Source organism: Geotrypetes seraphini, chromosome 16 (genome assembly GCF_902459505.1).
Source record: "Geotrypetes seraphini chromosome 16, aGeoSer1.1, whole genome shotgun sequence".
Taxonomy (NCBI): domain Eukaryota; kingdom Metazoa; phylum Chordata; class Amphibia; order Gymnophiona; family Dermophiidae; genus Geotrypetes; species Geotrypetes seraphini.
The window spans coordinates 36,903,739-36,927,564 of NC_047099.1; the positions used below are offsets into that span (position 1 = coordinate 36,903,739).

Below are 23,826 nucleotides of genomic sequence, written 5' to 3' on the forward strand. Positions count from 1 at the left end.
ACCCTTTGAACTGATCAGTGTGAACTCCCTACACCCACTTCCTAAACCATGGGTGCACTAGTGACGACTGATGGGTACATATGTTGCTAACAGTGCTCACCACCACATGATTCTAAAATTATGCCGTTATACTGCCGAGAACTGTGCTAATAACTGCATTCTGTCCAGAAAGTTAGTATATTGCTTCCCATTTCAAGACCCTTCACTCTCTTTGACATCTTCCTACAGCCCTCCTTCTGTTTGGCTGGAAACCACTGCAGAGTACTGGGGGCTGCGAGCACTCCCAGATATACTCAGGGTCCTGTGCTGATTGCTGCTGTCATACTTTGAACATGTCAAGGGAGGTGGGAGCAAAAAACAAAAGGAATTGACCCCAAAATATCCACAAAAAAGAAAATCCAGAGAAAACCAAAAAAAACTCTGTGGAGTGACGATGTTCCTAAATGGACTTTATTTGAAAGTGTCAAATTTCCAAAGGTCCACTGAAATCAACCACATAAAATAATTCCATCCACATAAGAGCCTTAAAGGACCTAGTCCGCTAGGGATACAGGACCCAACACAGTCCGCGTTTTGACAAAAAGTCTTCTTCAGGGGTCCCTGGGGGTCCTATAAAGGTGAGTACGTGGGAAACAATTGTGTGGTGAGCCGGAAGTGAGACACTGCTTGCATTTGTCGAAATGCGGACTGTGTTGGGTCCTATATCCCTAGCGGACTAGGTCCTTTAAGGCTCTTATGTGGATGATTTATTTTTATGTGGATGGAATTATTTTATGTGGATGATTTCTGTGTACCTTTGGAACAAGGGAGGTGGGAAGCATGGAGGGTTCTTATTTGGTCTTCATGATCATCTGGGGTCACATTCATTTATAAGTGTTAACATGGGGCCCCATTGAATAAAAGGTTTGGGAAGGACTGCTGTTTAAATAAGGGAGTCTCTTATTGGGGGGGGGGAAGTAACCCCTGTGATCTGGTGAGGGCGGAATTAAAAAGGCTTCTGGAACAGGATCTCTCCGGCTTACACCTTCAAACATCTGATCACACACATCTGCGTTAGCCTTAGGAGACCCCCTGATTACATCACAAGATAGCGCCGTTGATGTCATCCAGACTGCAACTGAAATGACTCAACGAACGGAGAAAAAAATCAAATCAAAGTGAGGATTAAAAGATTACTGTTACAGTAAAAGTGAAAACTGCAGGTGTAAATTAGATCCCAGCTCGTTGCTGTAAGGCAGCTCAGGACGGGTATTAAAGGATTTGCGGGCCTGCCAACTTTCGGCATCATCCTGCGCCTGGGGTGGGTGTCAAAAGCTTTTTAATGCACGCTGACACCCTGTCGTGGGCTCTTGCCCACCTACATGTTCTAGTTTTATTTTAAGAGACAGAGTCACTGTTTTTTTATCTTCTCATGTCCAGATTTGCTGAAATACTCTCCAACCCGCCTTCCTTTGGAAGCTGTGGCATTTCAGAGTTCCTGGCAAGAAGGCTCTTACTCACATTGGAAAGCTACAGATGGGGTGGGAGGGAACCTGGTAAAGTCGCACACGAGCTGAGAAATATCTTGCCCTATCATACTGGCTGTTCTCTTCTCAGTGTCCTTAAGATGGCAGATGCTGTCCAAAAGTAGGGTAAGCAGTTGTCCGGATTTACCCAGACATGTCCTCTTATTGTCCGGACTGCTTTTCAAAACCCGTCACTTTGTACTGGTTTTGAAAAGCTTCCCCTTCAGATCAAGTCGGGAGGGGGCATGCACGGATGCCCTTCTGACCGACAAGAACAAGCTGGGAGGGGCAGAACGGGGTAGGTCTATGGGTCCGGATTTTACGCAAGTAAAATCTGGTCACCCTAGCCCAGGGGTAGGCAATTCCGGTTTTCAGGATCTCCACCATGAATATGTAGGAGATGGATTTGCATGCACTGCCTCCTTGAGATGCAAATCGATCTCATGCATATTTATTGTGGAGATCCTGAAAACCTGACCTGGCTCCGGCTCGCGAGGACCGGAATTGCCTACCCTTGCCCTAGTCCAAAGAGAACCCTCTCCTACTACAGCTTGACTTACAAGTACAGTGTCTCTCAACCCAGTTTGGCTGATGCAGGCTGCACTGTGGTGCTAAAAGTGAGCTTCTTGGAAAGAAGTTGCAAAATTAAATTAGAATTCAATGTTACCTTTTTTGATGAAAGCCTCAACCGGAACAGAGAGAATATTTTTATTTATTTTGTTTTATAGCCCGTCCTCCCCAAGAGCTCAGAACGGGTAACGGCGATACATTCACAACAACTTTTGAGGCATGGGATGGGGGCTACATTCACATTATACTGAAGGGTGGAGATAGGGAAGAGGGTGTATTCGCAACGAACTGGAGGCAGAAAGATCAGGAAGTGGAGTGCGGGTTACAAAGGTGCATTCACACTAGGCTGGGGGCTTTTGACTTACAACGGCACAAGATGTAGAAATATCTTTGGGTGTACTGGAGGTAATCGCATACAGTTCAAGATCTTATTGCTGACCTACAAGAGTGTTCATTCTGCTGCCCCTCAATATCTCTCCTCTCTCCTTATACACCTCCCAGAGAACTCTGTTCCTCAGATAAGCTGCTCTTAGCTTTACCCTTCTCCTCCACTGCCAATTCCAGACTTCATTCCTTTCATCTAGCTGCCCCCCTATGCCTGGAATAAATGACCCAAGTTTGTCCATCAAGCCCTTTCCCGTGTTTAAAAGCAGCCTGAAAACCCATCTTTTTGATATAGCTTTCAATCCTTAACCCTACTCCTCTACCCTCCAACCCAGCCAACTGATTAACCATTCCCCTTAACTGTATCCATGACATCCTGTTTGTATTTGGGAAGCAGAGCTGAGATTATGATGTCATAATGCCTCATTCCACCAATAAGAGCCAACCTCATCAATGATGTCACAATGGCTTGATTGTCCTGGACTCCCCTCTGCCCTCCAACCCAGCCAGCTGATTAACCCTTCCCCTTAACTGTATCCATGACATCCTGTTTGTCTTTGGGAAGCAGAGCTGAGCTTGTGATGTCATAATGCCTCATTCCACCAATAAAAGCCAACCTCCTCAGTGATGTCACAATGGCTTGATTTTCTTGTACAAGCCAGCTGATTAACCGTTCCCTTGAACTGTATCCATGACATCCTCTTTGTCTTGGCTGTTTAGATTGTAAGCTCTTTCGAGCAGGGACTGTTTTCTTACTTTTTGTGACTCTGTACAGCGCTGCGTGCGTCTGGTAGTGCTACAGAAATAATTCATAGTAGTAGTAACGTAGGGATGCATTTCCAAAGTATCAGGGGCATTTGATTAGATTACTCCAATACTGTTCAAAAGACAGACACAGTCTTGTGTGAGTCTAGGGCATGTAGAAGGTGCCCAGATATCTCCATGTCCAAGGAGACCAGCTGAGTCAATCCTGGTTTGACCTAGTTTTATACAAGGAGGTGAAGTTCTCATTTGCCTATTGAATTTCCTATGCGTGCACTGAAGTCAAACCAGGACTGAATTAGTTTGGTCCTCTGCATGTGATGCTTTCTACTCAGTATAAACTAACAATTTAGCCAGGTTTTTTCCCTTGCTTAAATAGCAACCTTTACCAAGTCTTATCAGGCCCTCAGCGCCACCACTCAGAACTCAAACTTCTCCTAGTTCTGAGATTTACGTGCCAGCTCGTCACTGAGTCTGTTTATTTACTTATCTCTTATTAAGAGCTTTCATGTTTAACTATTTATCTTTTACTACATTTATTCATTAATTTAATTTAATTCAGTAAGCTGATACTTAGCTTCGGTTAAATTGTCTCTGTCAGGCCAAGCTGCGGTTGTAAGGTCACATGACGGTGAGGGGTTGGGCGCCGGAGTTTTGCCTTGCATTTGTTCTGAAGGAGACATGTATATATTAATAAATTCAAAGGTTAAAAAAAAAAAAAAAGAGATGTCTATGCTGTTGGGGATGTCAAAGCCGACATGTTTCGCGTGAACTGCTTTTTCAAGGCTCCACCCCTAAAAATTCTACTTAGTATAGGCATGCAACAATAAACAGGAGAGAAAAGTTGAAGAAAATAAAAAAAAAATAACCCAAAACTGCAGCACAAGAGAGTCACAGAAAATATTCCGAGTGGATTCCTTCTGCATATGGCATGCGGCCATTGGGATACAACCCACTTGTCTAGAATGTCTACTGGAAGAGACATTATCAAGGTAAGAACATAATCTCGTTTTCTTGTTTATATAGTTTTCAGTTACAATTTGCAATAGAGAATATGAGCCATGAGGATTTTGACAAGATGTTTGCTTTTGCAGTTTCTTTGAAAGAATATTGACTCTTGCTCCATGACTGCTTTTTAGCCTCCCTGATGAAACTTTGGAAGGTGAAACAAGGTCCATTTAAGAGGCGGAATGTTGAAACCAATATTGATTTGAACATGAAGATACACTGGAGATTTCTATTGATTTGAATTTTGATCACACCTTTTTTAGTTGTAGTTCTAAGTAAGTTGCATTCAGGTACCATAGATCTTTTCCTGCACCCCAGAGGTTTTCTAGTCTAAGTGACTCGTTCAATTGTTTTGCAAGAACAACATTACAAGTTTTTATTACGGCTCTATATTTCCAGATTTGCTTCTCATGCCTGTTGCCCAAAGTGCCAGTCTATACCAGCTGGTTTGTTCCATATGTTCTGGTCCTGTGACCTAGTGCAAACTTTTTGTTCTTTTGTCTGTCTCTAATAGCAGACAATATTACAATGTAGAATTCCTCTGCAGGCGGATGGTATGCTTTTTTTCACAATTTTCCTCTTTGGGACTGTCTAGGGGTCATTCTCAATTGTTACAAAAAGCTTCCTTAATGGCTAGGAAATGTATTCTTTTATTGTGGAGACAGGCTGAAGTTCCTACTGTTACCATGTGGAGAAATGAGGTGTATCTTTTGTTAAAATATGAATATTTGGATGTTAAACATGGTGGTCCTGGGTGCTGGAAAAGATTTCGAGCTATTTGGGCGCCTGTTTGGGACAACTTATCCCATAGACTCTAGAGCCTGAAGTGCTCTCCTGAACTTTTGATACTGGAGTGCTGGGGATGGGAGGTGGGTTGGGAGAGGGCGGGGGGTAGTAATGGTCTGTTTTTGAGTCTTTATGGTCTGCGCGAACAACACGATAGACTTTCTTATCATTTGTTTTATGTGGGCTATGTTTCTGAATGTTGTGTTTTGTGTTAAACTAATAAAAAATGTTTTCAAAACCAAAAAACATTATGAACCCCCAGTATGTGCCAGTGTTGTTTAATAATACTTTTGATAGCAAAAGCTTGAGATGAATATGGTAATATATAGGTTGAACTTGAACCTTGTGCTTGTTTATTAGACTGTAAAAAGACTTCTCGTGGGGCATAGAGTGCACACACATATGCTCCCCTAATAACTTTGTTAGGGTAACCCCATGCAGAAAAACGATCCATCATCTCTTTGGCCCATTCAATGAATTGATCCCTATGTGAGCACAGTACCACGCAAATACAAAAAGTGACCTACTGGTAGGTTCTCTCTTAAATGTCTGGGGTGGGAACTGGTGTAAATTAGAAGATTGTTTCAATCTGTCTCCTTACGATAGATGGTAGTAATAAACTGGGATCTTTCCAGTGTGATGAGAATATTCAAAAATGGTACTTTGACAAAAGTGGTGTGGCCAATAAATTGTAAATGTGCATTGCAACTCTTTAGCCATACTAAAAATGACTGGAAGTGCACAGTAGAGCTTGTCCATACCAACACCGCTCGTGTCGAGTCTGGGGGACCACATATTTTGTCTTCTGCAATAAGATAAATGTTTGAAACTCTATATCTTAAATTCAGAGTATATAGATCATCCCTGTGCTGTTACCAAGCAAGTTGTGAAGCCTCTGTGCTGTGATTAGAACAAAAAATGCACCACTGGTAAAAAAAAAATAAATCATTTACCGTATGGTCGCCCTGTGAACATTTGATCTATGAGCACACGAAGGTAAGCATTTAAATAGTATTACGATTTACATTAATATTTTTGTGAATGTTGATTTTATCTGTGGGGCTTTTTCAAGTGAGGCTGCTACTTTTTCCTCCCCAATTGTTTATTCATTATCCCCTTTTTGGAAGATACTATTACTAGTCATGCTTCCATATATAGAGAAAAACTTTGGCTGCAGGATTGGGATTTCAAGGTTACTTTGAGAGGGGGGGGACTTTGCAGGAATGGGGGGGGGGGGTCAGGGCTCTGTTGGGAAGGGGTGTGGGAAACCAAGGACTTTGATGGCCTGATGCATAACATTGGACAGCTGCACTACCGGTGTCTGGCAGTAGTGTAGCTGGTTTTAAGAAAGGTTTGGACAATTTCCTGGAGGAAAAGTCCATATTCTGTTATTGAGAAAGACATGGGGGAAGCCACTGCTTGCCCTGGATCGGTAGCATGGAATGTTGCTGCTCTTTAGGATTATGGAACCCTGCTACTCCTTGGGTTTTGGCCAGGTACTAGGGACCTGGATTGGTCATCGTGAGAATGGGCTACTGGGCTTGATGGACCATTGTCTGACCCTTTAAAGCTATTCTTATGTTCTCTTGAGGAGGTAGTAAGTTTGGCTGTGCTATCAGCTGTTGGGACTTGTGCACTACCTGTCACAGCTGGCTACACCTCCTTCTGCTCCTGTCACACCCAGACCTGGCCCATTCTCATCTTAGGCAACTAATGTGGTGTGTTTACACAAAGGCCCCTGTTTAACGCAAGAGAGTAGTATACCACTCTAATAACACAGTTAAGTAAAGGGGCCCTAGAGACAATGGAGGATTAAGTGACTGGCTCAAGATCACAAGGAGCTGCGGTGGGGTTTCAGATGGGCTCCTCTTGATCACAGGATAATAATCTAACCATTAGGCTGCTCCTGCACAAGTTAAGCATTAATATAGATTTATCCAAAAATATTTCATAGTTTAAATAAATTTTTTTTACTATAACTTTTAATGTTTTGAAAATATCAATAATGAACTAAAAATATTAATTAAAATTATTTTGCTTTGTAAGTTTTTTTTTTAATGTGTTACGATTATACTAGTTGGTAAACCTTTGACATCTAAAGTGTTGCGCTGATGTTACAGTATCTATGAACATGTTTTTTGTGCATTTTTTAATTTACAAAATTGCTCTTTTGCCTGGAGACATTTTTTGAATCTTGTTCAAAATTGGCACGTACCATTCAGTAAGGTTTTCAGTATGAAGCGGAGCCAAAAATTTTCAGAAAACTCTGCAACATACGCAGTTAACAGCGATGAATAAGCTCCTTAGGCCTGAAGGTGTTGTTGAAAAGTGAGTGACAAAACACCCTTGAAATCAGAATTACTTCTCCCAGAGATAGGTGTCAGAGAAAGACTATGCCAGAGCAAGACTCTGTGCAGTTGCAGGAAAGAAGGAACTCGTCAAGTGAAGAAATATTGCAGCTGCTTCCCAAAGGCATGTAAATTATAGCATTGCTTTGTTTATTATTTATAACGACTTCCTCTTGTCCATTACAGAGGATGACAATCCACAAGGCAAGTTGTCAGTAGATCCTCTCTGAAATTAGTTCCCAAAGGATGTTTTCCAGGAACTGGTGACTTTCCAAAGATGCTCTCTCCAGTACCTTTGGCCACATGTTTTCAATGACATGGTGGTATCCTTCATCTCAATGTGTAAATTTTACTTTTTGTGAAAGGGAAATCCTAGAAACATTGCGTGATCAAAGGCTTCAGGTCCAGCTTGATGCCACCACACACAGAAAGTAACTGTCGAGCTAACAAGTGAATCTCTGTATAAAGGCAGTTAACAAATCCCAAGAATTCAATAAATAATGTAAGACATGCTGAAGGGACTAATCAAACTGTAGTTATTGGCGTCAGAAAAAGGAAAACATGAAGTGGACAGACAACGAACCAAGTAACATGAAAAGAAGAAAAGATTGTGTTGCTCAAAGATAACCAGAAGGGATTTAATTTCATCAAGATAGGAAATCTTACTCTACAAACAGGCAACAAAATTCTCCTCTGACATTAAAAGATAATCGATTTATCCAGTTTCAGAGAAGGGCATTGCATACTCCGAGAGCACTAGGGTGACAACATGGAACATTTTGCCTGGTGGAGAAGGGTCACAGCTACCAAAAAATTGGAAAAAGACAATATTTTGAAAAGAATTGGGCATTGGTATATTTGATGACACCATTAAGCTTTGTGGAAAAGGCCAATAAGGTTTTTTTTTCATGGCTATAGATATTCTTTGCCACACTCTGGGTCACCACATATTGCTCCGAGGCATTCAGAAGAAGGTTGGACTCTAGGGACAGCCGTGATTCTTCCCACCTCCCACAACTATGATAGACTTTCCAGGAATGTCTGAAGAAGAACGAATTAACGAAGAAGTTATAACATGGCAAATTATAGATTTTGTATCATCTCCCTTACATGACTCTCCCAGCCTGCTAGGTTTTGCATATCCTGGCAGAATGAGTCTTACTGGAGTCCATTAGCTCAAAGTTGGAAAACCTCTCCTAAGCGATGTGGAGGTATAAATGAATCAACACATAACCCTGGGCAATTCCTTACAAAAGGGCAGAGAATGGTTTTAGTGAATCCCTCCATGACATTGTTTGGGAAGAGGATGATTCCAGAAGAGGCAAGTAAGGTGCACACAACGTTTGTGACCAAGGACAGGAAGGAGATCAGTGTGTAGCATTCAAATTCATCTGCTCCTCAGTGTGTTTGTCTCACACTATAACTGGATTTACCTTCTGCTTTTCTTTTCCAGTGAGCTCGATACTGTGAAAGATGCCAGCGTGACAGTCATGAAAAAGTCCTCGATTTATGTGCCGAGAAGGAGCATTGGCAGTGCTAGTTTCACACACCCTTAACCCAGGACTCTCTTCTACCACCAGTAAGGCTAATTAGTTCCAAAGCGTGCCGGTAGCTTTAGTGATGAGGAACCAGACTGAGACTGGCCACCTCATTTCACATAGGCCACAGAAGAGTTTGCCTCGTTCGTGCTTCGTGACCTTGTTTCAATCTCACGGCTGGCCATAATTTGGCTACATCTTGAATGAATAAAAATAAGATGTAAGGGGTCTGTGTGCAAATGCCCAAGCCCCTAGGGGAGTAGAACTGTTGGAATGCTGAACCTGTGGTAGATAAAGTCCTAAAGATGTCGGCACTTAAATATTTCATGGTTCTCATTTACTGTTTCTTTTCTTGGTCCTGCTCTTCTCATTCATTTGTCAGTCAGTGTGTATATTTGTGGAATGAATTATTTATTCACACCTCACTCTCACTCCCTTGCTCTGCTGATTGCCACTTTACTCCATTATCTTATCCCCCTCTGCCCACCCCACAGTCTCCCCCAGCTCAGCTCCATGATTTATTGAAAGCTATCCTTGCTTTGTGGTTAGCGCACTCAGTCACAAGAAGACAGACTTAAATATTTACCAATCCAGAAAATTTTACATAAAAGAGATAAACCTCTATTTCAAATCTAACCTCTGCCCCACACTTTCAGATCCTTGTGAGGGAGGGAGCATAGGGGCCAGTATAGAAAACTACCATAAAAAGAGGGACCAGCCTCTGCCCCCCACTTTCAGGTGCACTGAGCAAGGGCAGGGTGCCTCCATTTTGAAAAGGGAGGCCCAGAGGCATCCCTCCGCCCCCCCAAAAAAAACTATCCTATAATCTAGTGAAAGGACTCTATTCCTCATTCTCCATCCATTTAGACTTGCCCTTCAAAGATTCCCCATCCCCCCTCCCTGACACAACTCATAAAATCTCAGACCCCCCCCCTCCAATTCCCCAAAAATAAATAGGTTGTAGTCTAGCAGATCCTGAAAAAACAATCTGAAATTATAGTTGCATCAGAGATTGACACTGAAGTATCTCAGCAGGAATTTTTTTTTATGGACCAATGACTAATCTGCTGAGATACTTCAACGTTAATCTCTGCAAAGGCTTCTGAGGTCTTTTTCTCCCATTCAGCTATATGTTGATTATAACGCAACTGCAATTTCAGAGTGTTTTTTGAGGTTTGACTATTTTTCAATTTCAATGTCTTCTGATTTTCAATAGTCCAGCGCACTCCCCACCCCCACCATGTACCTTGAACAAGAGGCTTGAGTAATACCCACTCACTCCTGCATCCGTGCAATCATCTCCAAAATGGAGGAAGGATGGGACGCTTGTCAGTGCCTGTAGATGCACAGTCCTGGCAGCTGGTATCATTAGATTCTCATCTAGCTCTCTGACCACTGAATATCTTTGCAGATTGTGGTCATTTTGTTGTCAGGAGAAGTCAGAAATAGAGTGAGTTCATGAACTTTCCAGAAAACACTATATTTTCAGTGTGTGTGGCTCATAATCAAAAAATAAAGATGTCCAAAAACCGTGATAAGTCGGCCCTTGGATGTCCTAATCACCAGGACGTCCAAGAGCTGATTTTCAAAGCCAACTTTCTGGACGTCTAGTGAGATGTTTTGCCTGCTGTGCATTCAGAGGTCTAGGGAGCGTTATGGGCGGGCTTTGGGCAGATTAAACTTGGATGTCTTGCAGTGATAACAGAACCTTTCCCAGGATGTCCTAGACAGAACTTAGACATTTTGGGCTAGACTTTTTTAGAAGTGTCTAAAGTGCCACAAAGGTACCCAAATTTACCAGATGACTACTTGAAGGATTAAGTAATGACTCCCACACTCCCCCCAGTGGTCACTAACCCCCTCTCACCCCAAAAAGATCTAAGAAGGAATTGAGAGAAGACGCTCATTGGCTCCCCATCGGATTACATTTAAAATTTTATTTCTCACCTTTAAGGTAAAATCTGACCATTCCCTGGCATTTATCAATAAACTATTCCTTCCATATACTACATGAGGGTTACTTCGATCTACTCAGCAAAATCTTCTCTCAATTCCTTCCATACGCCAGATAGTTTATGACACCACCTGCAAAACTATTTTTTCTGTCGTGGCACCTACATTAAGGAATTACCTTCCAAATAATCTCAGACTGGAAAACTGCACTTCCAAATTTATATCGACCCTTAACACTTTTCTGTTCAAAGATGCGTTTGAGGTCTAAGACAAGATATTCTTTTTAGCATTCTATTTTTAGTATCTTTAGAATCTCTCGTCCAATATGTCAGTTCTTTTCCCACTACTGTATTGTCTTTTTCCCTTTCACCCAGGTTTTTTTTTTTTTTTTGGTTTTTTTTTAATTGTAACGTTTTACCTCCTTTCCTGTTGTGTCTACTACTGTCTTCCTGTTGTTTATATTGGTCCTTGTTTTTATTTTTATATTAATTTTGTTAAATTTTATGTAAACCGCTCAGTTTGTATAGGCGGTATATCAAACTGAAATAAACCTAAACTTGAAACTTAGGCATTGGCAGGGTGCCTACTGACGCCTAAGGGGTCCTTTTATCAAGGCGCGGAATACCACGCGTTAAACCGCCTGCCGTGCTAGCCACTAATGCCTCTATTGATGAGGCGTTAGTATTTTGGCTTGCCGCAAGGGTTAGCGGGTGATGAAATGTCCAACGCGCTAACCCCCTTAGCGCACTTTGATAACAGGAGCCCTAAGTCTAGCTGCTTGTAATGTAGAATTTCCCCTAGAGAAAAAACCAGACACCTTGGTTCAATGACATCTTATTAATTTAAAGAAAGAAACTAGGAAACTAGAATACGCATGGCGGAAAAAACAATATAAAGAATTACAAACCAAAAGTGGAAATAGTTTAATGCTTATAAATCTGAACTGGCTATTGCCAGAAAAGTTTATTATGCATAGGAATGTATCAAGTGAACACTACAAAATTATTTAAAATGGTGGAACATTTCTGTTCATTCAATTTTATCCAACTCTGATCCAGCATTACCATCTGCTGACAATTTAGCTACCCAATAAAAAAAAGAAATCATAAATGCAAGCCAAACAGGGGGGTGTCATCTTTCCTGATTTTCAATCTTATCATTCCCGCGATCCCCATTCCCGTGCAGACCTCTAAACTGGCTTTGCATCAACTAATCTATGTTGGCATGTGAGAGTGAGCTAGAAGACTCTGTATTCCAAATGCTATTTGAATGCTCAAAGATTAGATATTTCTGGGACAATATTGTATAAGATCTTTTTGATATTAACCTTCTAGCCGCGTAGCATGGGGTTAGTGCGCGCTACTATTCTGCGTGCCCAGCTTAGTAAAAGGAGCCCATGGTCATATTTTCTTGCAATTTGTTATGATTTTAATTGAACTATTTTGCACAAAGCAACAAATCCAAAGGGAGAAGGGAGTTCCAACTTTGTCTGCAGTAAAAAAACCAACCAGGAACAAATAAACTGCAGATATGTACAACCGTGTAGGCAAAATTTATTGTGACAATCAAATTATATCTAAAAACCTTTTTACCAAATAGGGGACCCAACACGGTCCGTGTTTCGGACAACCTTCATCAGGGGTCCATGGTAGAAAAGGGAGATTTTACAATATCCAGTGACCCTTGGCAATTTATATAATCCGTTTTTTCTATTATATATTTTTTTGTGACATATTTTTCTTCCCTTTTCTACCATGGACCCCTGATGAAGGTTGTCCGAAACATGGACCGTGTTGGGTCCCCTGTTTGGTAAAAAGGTTTTTAGATATAATTTGGTTGTCACAATAAATTTTGCCTACACCGTTGTACATATCTGCAGTTTTGGTTTAATTGAACTATTTTGCACATATAGTTTAGTTTTTTTCAGATTTACTAGACTGCCTGGCCTATGTGAACTTTTGTGTCTATTAGATGAAGTAGAGAATGACAAGGTGACAAAATTCATCACCGTTCCCGTCCCCGTGGATAACCGCGGGAAATAATCCCATGTCAATTTCTAGTGTCTATTTCAACCTCGGTCCTTCTACACCAGCATTCTTCAAAGCATAGCTTGTGGGTCAGTGGTTGTGCCCAATTATACTCTGATTCTTCCCTCTCTCCTTAAAGAATGACATGAAGATGGTTTCCTGCGGTTATCCGTGGGGACGGGAACGGTGATGAATTTTGTCACTGTGTCATTCTCTAGTAGGTCTCTCAAGTAATAGTCTAAAAGTTGCTTCAAAGGGTTGTTTGTTTGTTTTTTTAAAGAAGTTTTAGGGTTAAATTTCAAGGTGAAATCTCAGTCATGATCTTTAAATTGCAAGTCCCATAGAGGTTTCTTGTCTCATTAATTTCATTTCACATTCTTACGAGTACCTTAGGAATAGTATTAAGAACATAAGAAGTTGCCTCTGCTGAGGCAGACCAGAGGTCCATCTCGTCCAGCGGTCCGCTCCCGCGGCGGCCCATAAGGCCTATTGCCTGAGCAGTGGTCCCTGACTATCTCTATAACCTACCTCTACTCCTATCTGTACCCCTCAATCCCTTTGTCCTCTAGGAACCTATCCAAACCTTCTTTGAAGCCCTGTAACGTGCTCCTGCCTACCACAGCATTCCATGTATCCACCACCCTCTGGGTGAAAAAGAACTACCTAGTGTTTGTTCTAAACATGTCCCCTTTCAATTTCTCCGAGTGCCCCAATGTTAAATTGTAGACATATTTAGATGATATGCCTACTTATACCAGAACTACCAAACTAGCTACTAATTCTGTTCAAGATTATGGCACTATAATGGAAAAGTAGGCCATGAAATATTTATGGAAACTAAGAGAGAATTCATCAAGCAGTGTTAGGGCCTTAATGCGTTAAGGAATTAACACATTAGGTAGAAAATGGGTTCTTAGGACCCTAAATGTTGATAAAACAAAGATACAAAGGTGCGTTAGGACCATAACGCGCGGAATAGCGCACGCTAGCCGCTACCACCTCCTCTTGAGCAGGCGGTAGTTTTTTGGGTAGCGCGCGCTCAAAACGCTGGCGCACCTTAGTAAAAGGAGCCCTGAAAAGTTATTGGCCAATAATTGAACCATTCAGAATAGATCTTTCACGTTTGAAACATCTAGAAACTCTGCAGTGTAAAATGTATTAGAATATATTGTTCATATGATCATTTCAGGCTTTTCATATATTAAAGCGTCTCCAGTTCTTGTAAAAATGCAGCAACCACAACTGTGTAACTCCTCTCTTCTTCAAACCAGATTGGTTGAGATGGAGGCGCATATTAATTTTAAGATGCGTACTGTAGTTCATAGAATTTTATTGGGGAACCCTGTCATATGTGACACCTGATAGAAAGGCCTTCTGTGTATAATTTATCTTGCTTAGAAAGCAGAGGGATTCAGAGTACGAACCACAAAGGATCACAAAAAAGCATAAAGGGGCTTCAAGTTGTGGGCAATTCTGCTTTAATGAGGGACTCGACACAGGCCGTGTTTCGGCGTCTCTGAATCAGGGGTCAGAAAGTCTTGTAGTTCAGTATACTGAAGTCACAATGAAAAAACTTTGCCCAAATTGGTGGAAAAGAAACCCGCTCAGTCCAACAATTAAACTACGCCATATGTTCTGCTGTGGAATAATACGTTGATGTTTTTAAACCAATCTATAAGATATTCTGCAAAATATGAAAAACTTTTATTCTTTACATTTGTAGACAATTAGGGGCAAATTCTGTAAACAGCAGCCATCAAGATAAGCGGCTCTCTGGATTGAATAACAAGCCCAATTAATCCCTAATAAGAAACTAACCCCCTCCTTTTACAAAACCGCAGGCAGGTGCGCTGAATGCTTCACGCTGCTCCAAGGAACTCTATAATAATAATAATAATAACAACTTTATTCTTCTATACCGCCACAATCTTGCGACTTCTAGGCGGTTTACAATCAAGAAAGCTGGACATTCAGCGAGTTACAATGTGCAGATAGTCAGAGGAAATACAGAGTGCAGAAACATTTAGGAAGCAAAATTATAGATATACAATTTGCTGAGCGAGAGTATAAAGAATACAGATTGGAAGATTTCCAAGTGGGCCTGCTAGGAGAAGGCCGTGCAATTCAAAAAGTACAGCGAAAATTACGATAATAACAATTTATATATATCATAGAACCAAGAGTTCAATGTGCAATTCTGAAAGTACAGCGAAAATTACGATATGATAACAGTAGCAGTTTATATATATCACAGAACCATGAAGTTCTATGCGGACTTAAGAGGGCAGAGAGGAAAAGGGTAAGAGGTCAGGAGGACCGTTATTGAGGAGAGAGAGAAGAGCAGGTCAGTTGTTTAAGTATTTCAGGAACAGGTGTGTTTTTAGGCACTTCCTAAATTCCTCGTAGGTAGTGGGCGAAAGCAGTTGATCTAGGTCTTTATCCCATAAGGCTATGAGTGTCGGGAGAAGCACAAATGTTTTACAATTTGTGACATCCCAAAAATGACTGTTATATCTTACTGTGAATCCGCAATGAACCAAATTTTGTTTATTGCGTTATAGAATTAACTGCATTTTATTTAATTCAAAGACATATAACCTAACATTTTCAACAAATCTCATACAATGCAGGGTATAATAAAATCCTGATAATAAAGTGCAGTCCATCCCAACCCCTTTCCTACCCCCTACAGAAATCACCCATCCCCATAATACAGAGTAAAATTTTACATCACTTTATATTTTGTCTCTCCAAAAGCTTGAAGTGGATTACAATTTAAAAAAATATGCCATACATTTCAGAACCTATTCAACCAAAACTCAGTGAACATAATTCATCTCAACGAAGCACTAAAATCTAAGCTTTCAAGCATTTTAAAATCTATCATGACAATGGGGTTGACTGAGTTTTAAGGGCAACTCGGTCCCCCGTTTAAGCCCTTGTATTTCAAAAGAACCTTTTACAAAAGATGGTAATTTAGCCTTGCTTCCAAAAGGTTCTATGAGGGTGACCTGAGAATCCTAATTGAATTACAGTTTTTCAATAAATCCGATAAATGTGATGAACCTTCTGATCACATAGCATTAAATACCAGTCAAAACAGTTGAAAGAAATATGCTGCTCAACTGGAAGGCAATATAATTCAGTTAAAAGTAGAGATTTTATTCTTTAATAACTAGGCTGAAGTGTTCTGTAATCTTTTTACTTGGTGTATTTTGGAAGTAGAATATAAATAATTACAATAGTCACATAAGCAGGTATCAAGATGGCAGGAGAGGACAGACACTACGAAGCAACCAGACTAGCAAAAACAGAGTGAACTAGACACAAACGGATTTTAAAATGAGAAAAACGTCTCAAGAGGCACAAAGGGCCTGATTCTATAAATGGCACCTAAATTAGAGAATGACACAGGGACAAATTTGTCCGCGTCCCCCTGTCCCTTTCCTGTAAGCTCTGCCTTAACCGCACAAGCCTCAAACACATGATTTTAAAGTGTTTGAGGCTTGTGCAGATGAGGATGGAGCTTATGGGAATGGGGCAGGGATAGGAAAAGAACTCGATGGGACGGGAACATGAGTTCCTGCAGGGTTGGGGCAAAATATGTCCTCGTGTCATTCTCTACTTGGGAGAACAGTATAGAAAATTGAATAAATAGTGTGAAAAGTTTCAGCCTCTGATAACCGTCCCCGCGAGTTTTGTCACTGTCCCTGTCCCATTCCTGTAAGCTCTGCCTTAACCACACAAGCCTCGAACACTTATGATTTTAAAATGTTTGAGGCTTATGCAGATGAGGACGGAGCTTGCGGGAATGGGGCAGGGACAGAAAAAAAAACTTGCGGGGACGGGAAAATGAGCTCCCGTGGGGACAGGGAAAAATTTGTCCCTGTGTCATTGTCTAGCCTAAATAGGTATGTGCCAGTGAAAATGGCACCTACTACTACATTTCATTCAAAGCTAGACCCCATTTATAGAATCGTGCCTAGCAATGCCTACCTCGGAGTGGGTGATGGTAGTACCTTCCAAAGTTCAGTAGATGGGTTCTGGCCCAGAAATAGCTAAGAAAAAGGAAAGTGTTAATTAAATCACTAATTTAAAGAGAAGGTAAGGTTGGGCAGACTGGATGGACCATTCGGGTCTTTATAATAATAATAATAATAATAATAACAGCTTATATACCGCAATACCGTGAAGTTCTATGCGGTTTACAAAAGATTAAGCAAAGGTACAAATTGACTGACTTCAAGAGGGGAAGAGGAAAGAGAAGTAATTAGACAAGAAATTCATTGTTGAGGAGAAAAGTGATCAAAAGGACAGTAGGTCGCTATTGAGAGGAAAGAGATAAGTGGATCAGTTGTCAAGATGTTTTAGGAACAGGTTTCCTAAATTCCTCATAAGTAGAGGGCGAAAGTAATTGTTCTAGGTCTTTACCCCATGATGCTGCTTGGTGTGAGAGAAGGAATTCATGGTGTTTTTTCAGTTTGCAACCTCTCACTGGGGGGGAAACGAAGTTGGAATGTGAACTTCTCTTGTGTCTGTTGGTTGAGAAGGAGAAAAGGTCAGTAATGTATTTGGGGGCAAGTCCGTATAATGCTTTAAAGCAGAAACAGGCAAATTTGAACTTTACGCGTGCCTTCATCGGCAGCCAATGTAGCTGCCGGTAGTAGGGTGTAGTAGGTAGTAGGGTATCTATCATCATTTACCAAATTAGGTGCCAGTATGTTAAGTCAGGGTTTTCTTGGTCTAAAATACGACACCTAACGCATTCAATGCCCAAACTCTGCCTCTAACTACACCCACACTTTTCAGGTAGGCGCCCTGGTGTAAATGCCTGCATGATACCTACCGAATTAGGCGTCTAACCGAAAATGAATTTTCTTAATCGTTTTTTCATGGCACTGTTCAATTAATAGCACCAATCGAACCAATTAAAAAATTAAGCTAGGCACACCAATCTAGGCGCTTAACACCAGGTGCTTTTTATAAAATCAGGCCCAAAATGCCAGATGGACGTTTTATTCACCAAAAAGTCTAAATCACAATCCTCCCCTTTTACTAAACCTTGATAGCAGTTATTAGCACAGGGAGCCACGCTGAACGCTCTGCGCCACTCCCAACACTCATAGAAACTCTATGAACATCAGGAGCATTCAGCGTAGCTCCCTTCGCTAATAACCGCTAACAAGGTTTAGTAAAAGAGGGGAATATTAAAAAAGTCAGAACTGGGACATTTTTCACTGAGTCTGATCAAATATCAAGGGGGCAAAAAAAAAAAAAAAAAAGATGGATAAAAACACACAGCATCAGGATGACACCAGGAGAAAGAGTAAATAAATGTTAAAAATATATTTATTAAAACAGTAAACCATAAGGATGAGGTAGGAAATCACAGTAGGACTCAAGCTGAAGAACCTTTCCTCATCCCCTTTATCATTTTGGTTCTTTTCTGAAATCACAGAGGAAGAAACTGCACAACTTCTGCCAATACATACCTCGAGGCTCAGACCCCATTCCCACCCCTCTACTTGATCCCATCTCACATTCATTTCCATTGCAACTGTCCGTTGCCTTCAAACATGTGGTGGTTATGCCACTTCTCAAAAAACCCTCGTTTGACCCTACCTGCCCGTCCAACTATCATCCTGTCTCCCTTCTTTCGTTCCTATCCAACCTACTCGAGCGTGCTATTCTCTTTTGCTGCCTTTCAACTCAACTGATTCTTGATCCTCTACAATCTGGCTTTCGCTCCCAACACTCCACAGAGACTGCCCTCACCAAAGTCTGCAGTGGCTTGTTCATGGCCACATCTAAGGGCCTTTTCTCAATCCTCATCCTTTTTGGCCTGTCTGCTGCCTTTGATACTGTTAATCACTGCTTACTCCTTGATACGCTGTCCTCGCTTGGATTCAATGAATCTGGCCTCTCCTGGTTTGCCTCCTGCCTCTCCCATTGCACCATTCGTGTACTGTATGTTGGTGGGCCCCCTTCTGCTGCTACCCCACTAGTGGTTGGCGTAGATATAGTCAGTGTTCCCTGGGACTATGATGCTGTGGTGGTGGTGTAGAATCAGGACCTTGCTTCTTCTGAGCAGCTAACTGGTGATGGCTTGCGTATTCTTATGAAACATCTCCTGAGCTTGACTCACTCTGTGGTTCTGCAAGAACAGCATTACAAATTCCTGTTAGAACTTTACATCTCCTCCTATAGGGCATATATTGCAAGATTTGCTTCTCATACCAGCTGTCCTAGGTGCCATTCATTGCCAGATGGTTTATTTCATATACTTTGGTCCTGCAATAGATATCTTGTATACAAATTTCTAAATAAAATATAGTGTTCCCCCGGGGATTCACAGTTTGTGGTTCACGGTCCCAGTCATTCACGGTATTCTCCAACCGGGACTTCCTGTGTTAAAGTCGGGCTTCACCAATCAGGAGCTGCATGTCAAAGCAGCTCCTTATTGGTGGAGCCTGACTTTAGTGCAGGAAGAGGCGGGCGGAGCACACCGCGAGCGATTTCCTTCACTCGCCTGTGCTCCAGCTGCCCTCTCCTGCCTCCCCAGGCGAAAACCCCTGAAGCTATCAAGGTGTATGTTGTGCTAGACAATGTGATGGGGATTGTTTCCGACTGCCTCAAAATTTTTGTTAATATATTCTCGCTTGCATCTCAGGACTTCTTGAGCACCCCCACCATCTATGTACTGGCTGGCCTAAGCCCATAGCTACCCTGCTCCTTGCATGTTACCCCCTCTTTTGTTTCCGGTTGTAACTACCACTTTGTGCAAGTTGCCTCATCTGTTTGTTTCTTGTTTCTTCCTGTAGTATGAAAATCCTTTAAGTTTGCTTTGAGTAGAAATAGAGACCCATTGAAAGCATAATAGGTGGGAGTGTTCTAAGCCAGAAACACACCCTGTGCAACACTCTCCCAAGTGCTCCTGCCCCATACCTGAGTAACAACGAAGCAAGGGGCTATGTATAAAGAACACGGTCTCCCTTGCGTTTACACTGGCCCCACCTACCTCACTTACTACACCTAAAATCAGCAACCAGAAACAAATAGTGACGCCTTCTGCAAACAATGTTTAAATGTGGGTACTTTATGCACACCTGAATATTTTAATAAAACATGCGTGTATTGCAATTATACCCCCAGTGCCTATGTTCCCTCTAAGCTGAGCACGTGAGCAACTGCTCATACATTCTCTAGGAGTGTTGCTCACAAAAATGCTTGCAAATCTGGAAAATTTGTTGCCTTTTGCAACTTGCTCCAACAAACCGTTTTTTTTGAACTTGTTGCTCACATGAGGAAAAGTATGCCAGGACCTTGCCAATCCTCCCCCACCCAAATTCTATCCCTGGGCACACCTGTGTGAAAATCGGTGCGTTTGTGCAGATGCAGTTCTATAAAGGTCTGAGTGAGCTTCCTAAAATTACTTTCTTAATGGAAAAGTGAGATAAAACCCCAAAAAGTAAAATATGCCCAATTTCATATCCCCTCTCCTCTTGCTCATATACAGTATACATAAACACACATCTAATATGACTCAGAGCTTGAGAAATATCTGGTTCACAAATACACCCACATATAACTTAAGTTTTGCCAATCCAAAAGCTGCTTAAAATCCCATTCACTAAAGCTGCCTCTGTGCAGGGGCAGAAATAGCACTTCCAAATCCTCACCAGACCCAGGACCAGGCTACTGAAGGCACGCAGAGGCCGAACTGTGGCCTGTAGCCCCCAACACTGCTGTTGCACGTGGCGCGGGGCTCAAGAAAGACAGCTTCATGCAGGTTTGGGTCAGGGTCGTTGCTCTTCATCTTGCACCCACTCTGAGCCGACCTTGGATGGTGTGAGCTCCTCTAGCTGTCACTGACCGCCACCAGGGAGAATTATGTACTGTAAAAGCTGTTCTTGCCCGAGGGGGAGGGGGGGACCTGATAGCCAGATGCGCAAAGGTAAGCGAGCAAAGGGGGCTACAAATCAAATCTAAAGACAATAAAGGAACAAAACTGATTTGCATTTCCTCCGAAACGTTGACGTTTTGGACCAGCCTCACTACCATTATTTCTTCAGGGTACAACATCCCACACCTCCTCCTTGACATTTTTATGATGCATTTTGCTACTGGAATAAATTGGGATTCGATTTCAGTGAAAGCATGCATGCAAATGAGAAGGACACAGCACAGACACATTAAAAACCAAAACCCATGCAACTCTCTCTCCCCCCTGCGGAAAGTATGCATGCAAATGAAAAGAACATAGCGTAGACACATTAAAAACCATGCAACTCTTTCTCCTCCCCCCTGCGGAAAGCATGCATGCAAATGAGGACATAGCACAGACACATTAAAAACCAAAACCCATGCAACTCTCTCTCCCCCCTGCGGAAAGTATGCATGCAAATGAAAAGAACATAGCGTAGACACATTAAAAACCATGCAACTCTCTCTCATACCCCTCCCCCCCCCCGTGGAAAGCATGCATGCAAATGAGGACATAGCACTGACACATTAAAAACCAAAACCCATGCAACTCTCTCTCACCCCCCTCCGCAGAAAGCATGCATGCAAATGAAAAGGACACAGTGCCAACACATTAAAAACCAAAACCCATGCAACTCTCTCTCTCCCCCCTGTGGAAAGCATGCATGCAAATGAAAGGACACAGCACAGACACATTAAAAACCAAAACCCATGCAACTCTCTTCCCCCTGCGGAAAGTATGCATGCAAATGAAAGGACACAGCACAGACACATTAAAAACCAAAACCCATGCAATTCTCTCTCACCCCCCTCCGCAGAAAGCATGCATGCAAATGAGAAGGACACAGCGCAGACACATTAAAAACCAAAACCCATGCAACTCTCTCTCATACACCCCCCCCCCCGCGGAAAGCATGCATGCAAATGAGGACATAGTACTGACACATTAAAAACCAAAACCCATGCAACTCTCTCCCCCCTGTGGAAAGTATGCATGCAAATTAAAAGAACATAGCGTAGACACATTAAAAAACATGCAACTCTTTCTCCTCCCCCCCTGTGGAAAGCATGCATGCAAATGAAAAGGACATAATGCCAACACATTAAAAACCAAAACCCATGCAACTCTCTCTCACCCCCTCCCCCTCAGAAAGCATGCATGCAAATGAGGACATAGCACAGACACATTAAAAACCAAAACCCATGCAACTCTCTCTCACCCCCCCCTCGGAAAGCATGCATGCAAATGAGGACATAGCACAGACACATTAAAAACCAAAACCCATGCAACTCTCTTCCCCCTGCGGAAAGTATGCATGCAAATGAAAAGGACACAGCGCAGACACATTAAAAACCAAAACCCATGCAACTCTCTCTCATACACCCCCACCCCCCCCGCAGAAAGCATGCATGCAAATGAGGACATAGTACTGACACATTAAAAACCAAAACCCATGCAACTCTCTCCCCCCTGCGGAAAGTATGCATGCAAATTAAAAGAACATAATGCCAACACATTAAAAACCAAAACCCATGCAACTCTCTCTCACCCCCTCCCCCTCAGAAAGCATGCATGCAAATGAGGACATAGCACAGACACATTAAAAACCAAAACCCATGCAACTCTCTCTCACCCCCCCCCCTCGGAAAGCATGCATGCAAATGAGGACATAGCACAGACACATTAAAAACCAAAACCCATGCAACTCTCTCTCACCCCCCCCTCGGAAAGCATGCATGCAAATGAGGACATAGCACAGACACATTAAAAACCAAAACCCATGCAACTCTCTCTCACCCCCCCCCCTCGGAAAGCATGCATGCAAATGAGGACATAGCACAGACACATTAAAAACCAAAACCCATGCAACTCTCTTCCCCCTGCGGAAAGTATGCATGCAAATGAAAAGGACACAGCGCAGACACATTAAAAACCAAAACCCATGCAACTCTCTCTCATACACCCCCACCCCCCCCCGCAGAAAGCATGCATGCAAATGAGGACATAGTACTGACACATTAAAAACCAAAACCCATGCAACTCTCTCCCCCCTGCGGAAAGTATGCATGCAAATTAAAAGAACATAATGCCAACACATTAAAAACCAAAACCCATGCAACTCTCTCTCACCCCCCCCTCGGAAAGCATGCATGCAAATGAGGACATAGCACAGACACATTAAAAACCAAAACCCATGCAACTCTCTCTCACCCCCCCCCCTCGGAAAGCATGCATGCAAATGAGGACATAGCACAGACACATTAAAAACCAAAACCCATGCAACTCTCCCCCCCCCCCCCCCACAAAAGAAATCGGGAGCTGCTCGGAGCCAAGTTTCCAGAGAGAAGTCGAAAAAGGAGCGTGCAAGCCGAGGCTGGGCTTGGGCATTTTGCAGGAGCCCGCCGTGCCCTGCATGCAGAAAGGCAGCGCGAGGGGGCCGGGCCCTCCCCTGCAGGAGGAGGGGCGCAGGCGCAGCCGCAGCCAGCTCGCGCTCTCCCCCCTCCCCCACGCTCCTCACTCATTGGCACGAGCGGCGGCGGCGGAGGACGGGCAGCCGCCGCCGCGGAGTTGAGCAGCAGAAGCAGCCGCCGCCGCCCGCCACACCATGGCTCCCCTCGCTCGCCTGCTCCTGCTCCTGGCCGCCCTGCTCGGGCCGCGCTTCCCCGGCGGCGTCTGCAACAGGCACGCGGTCCACTGGAACAGCTCCAACCACCAGTAAGTGCGCGCGCGCTGCCCCGAGCCGGGCAAGTTTGTGGAGAGGGAGGGGGGAGGGAGGAGCGCAACGGTCGCCTCGAATTCAAAGAACCCCCCGTTCCTGGAAGGGGAGGGGGGTCTTTTGTCTGGGCTTCGTTTCCCTTGAAAGAATGGGGCTCGCGAGGAGCGCATTGGGCGGCGGGAGGGGGCGCTTTAACATCTGTGTCCCCCCCCCTCAGGTTTGATTAATGCAGAGACTCGGGAGCC

At 42.8% G+C, this 23,826-nt stretch overlaps 1 protein-coding gene across 3 annotated transcripts in view; it reads left to right on the forward strand.

Moving 5' to 3' along the window:
* The window catches only part of EFNA3 (ephrin A3), a 127,443-nt gene that overhangs the window by 22,731 nt on the left and 80,886 nt on the right, over positions 1 to 23,826 (forward strand). The window contains exon 1 of one of the 3 annotated variants that reach the window (XM_033923437.1): positions 23,289 to 23,580. The exons of 1 other annotated variant lie outside the window; for it this stretch is intronic. In XM_033923437.1, coding sequence (XP_033779328.1) covers positions 23,471 to 23,580 — 110 coding nt within the window. In that variant the 5' untranslated portion in view covers positions 23,289 to 23,470. Of the gene's footprint in view, positions 1 to 23,288; positions 23,581 to 23,826 lie in introns of those variants that run through there. One more of the 3 variants, XM_033923434.1, reaches the window with a different exon arrangement.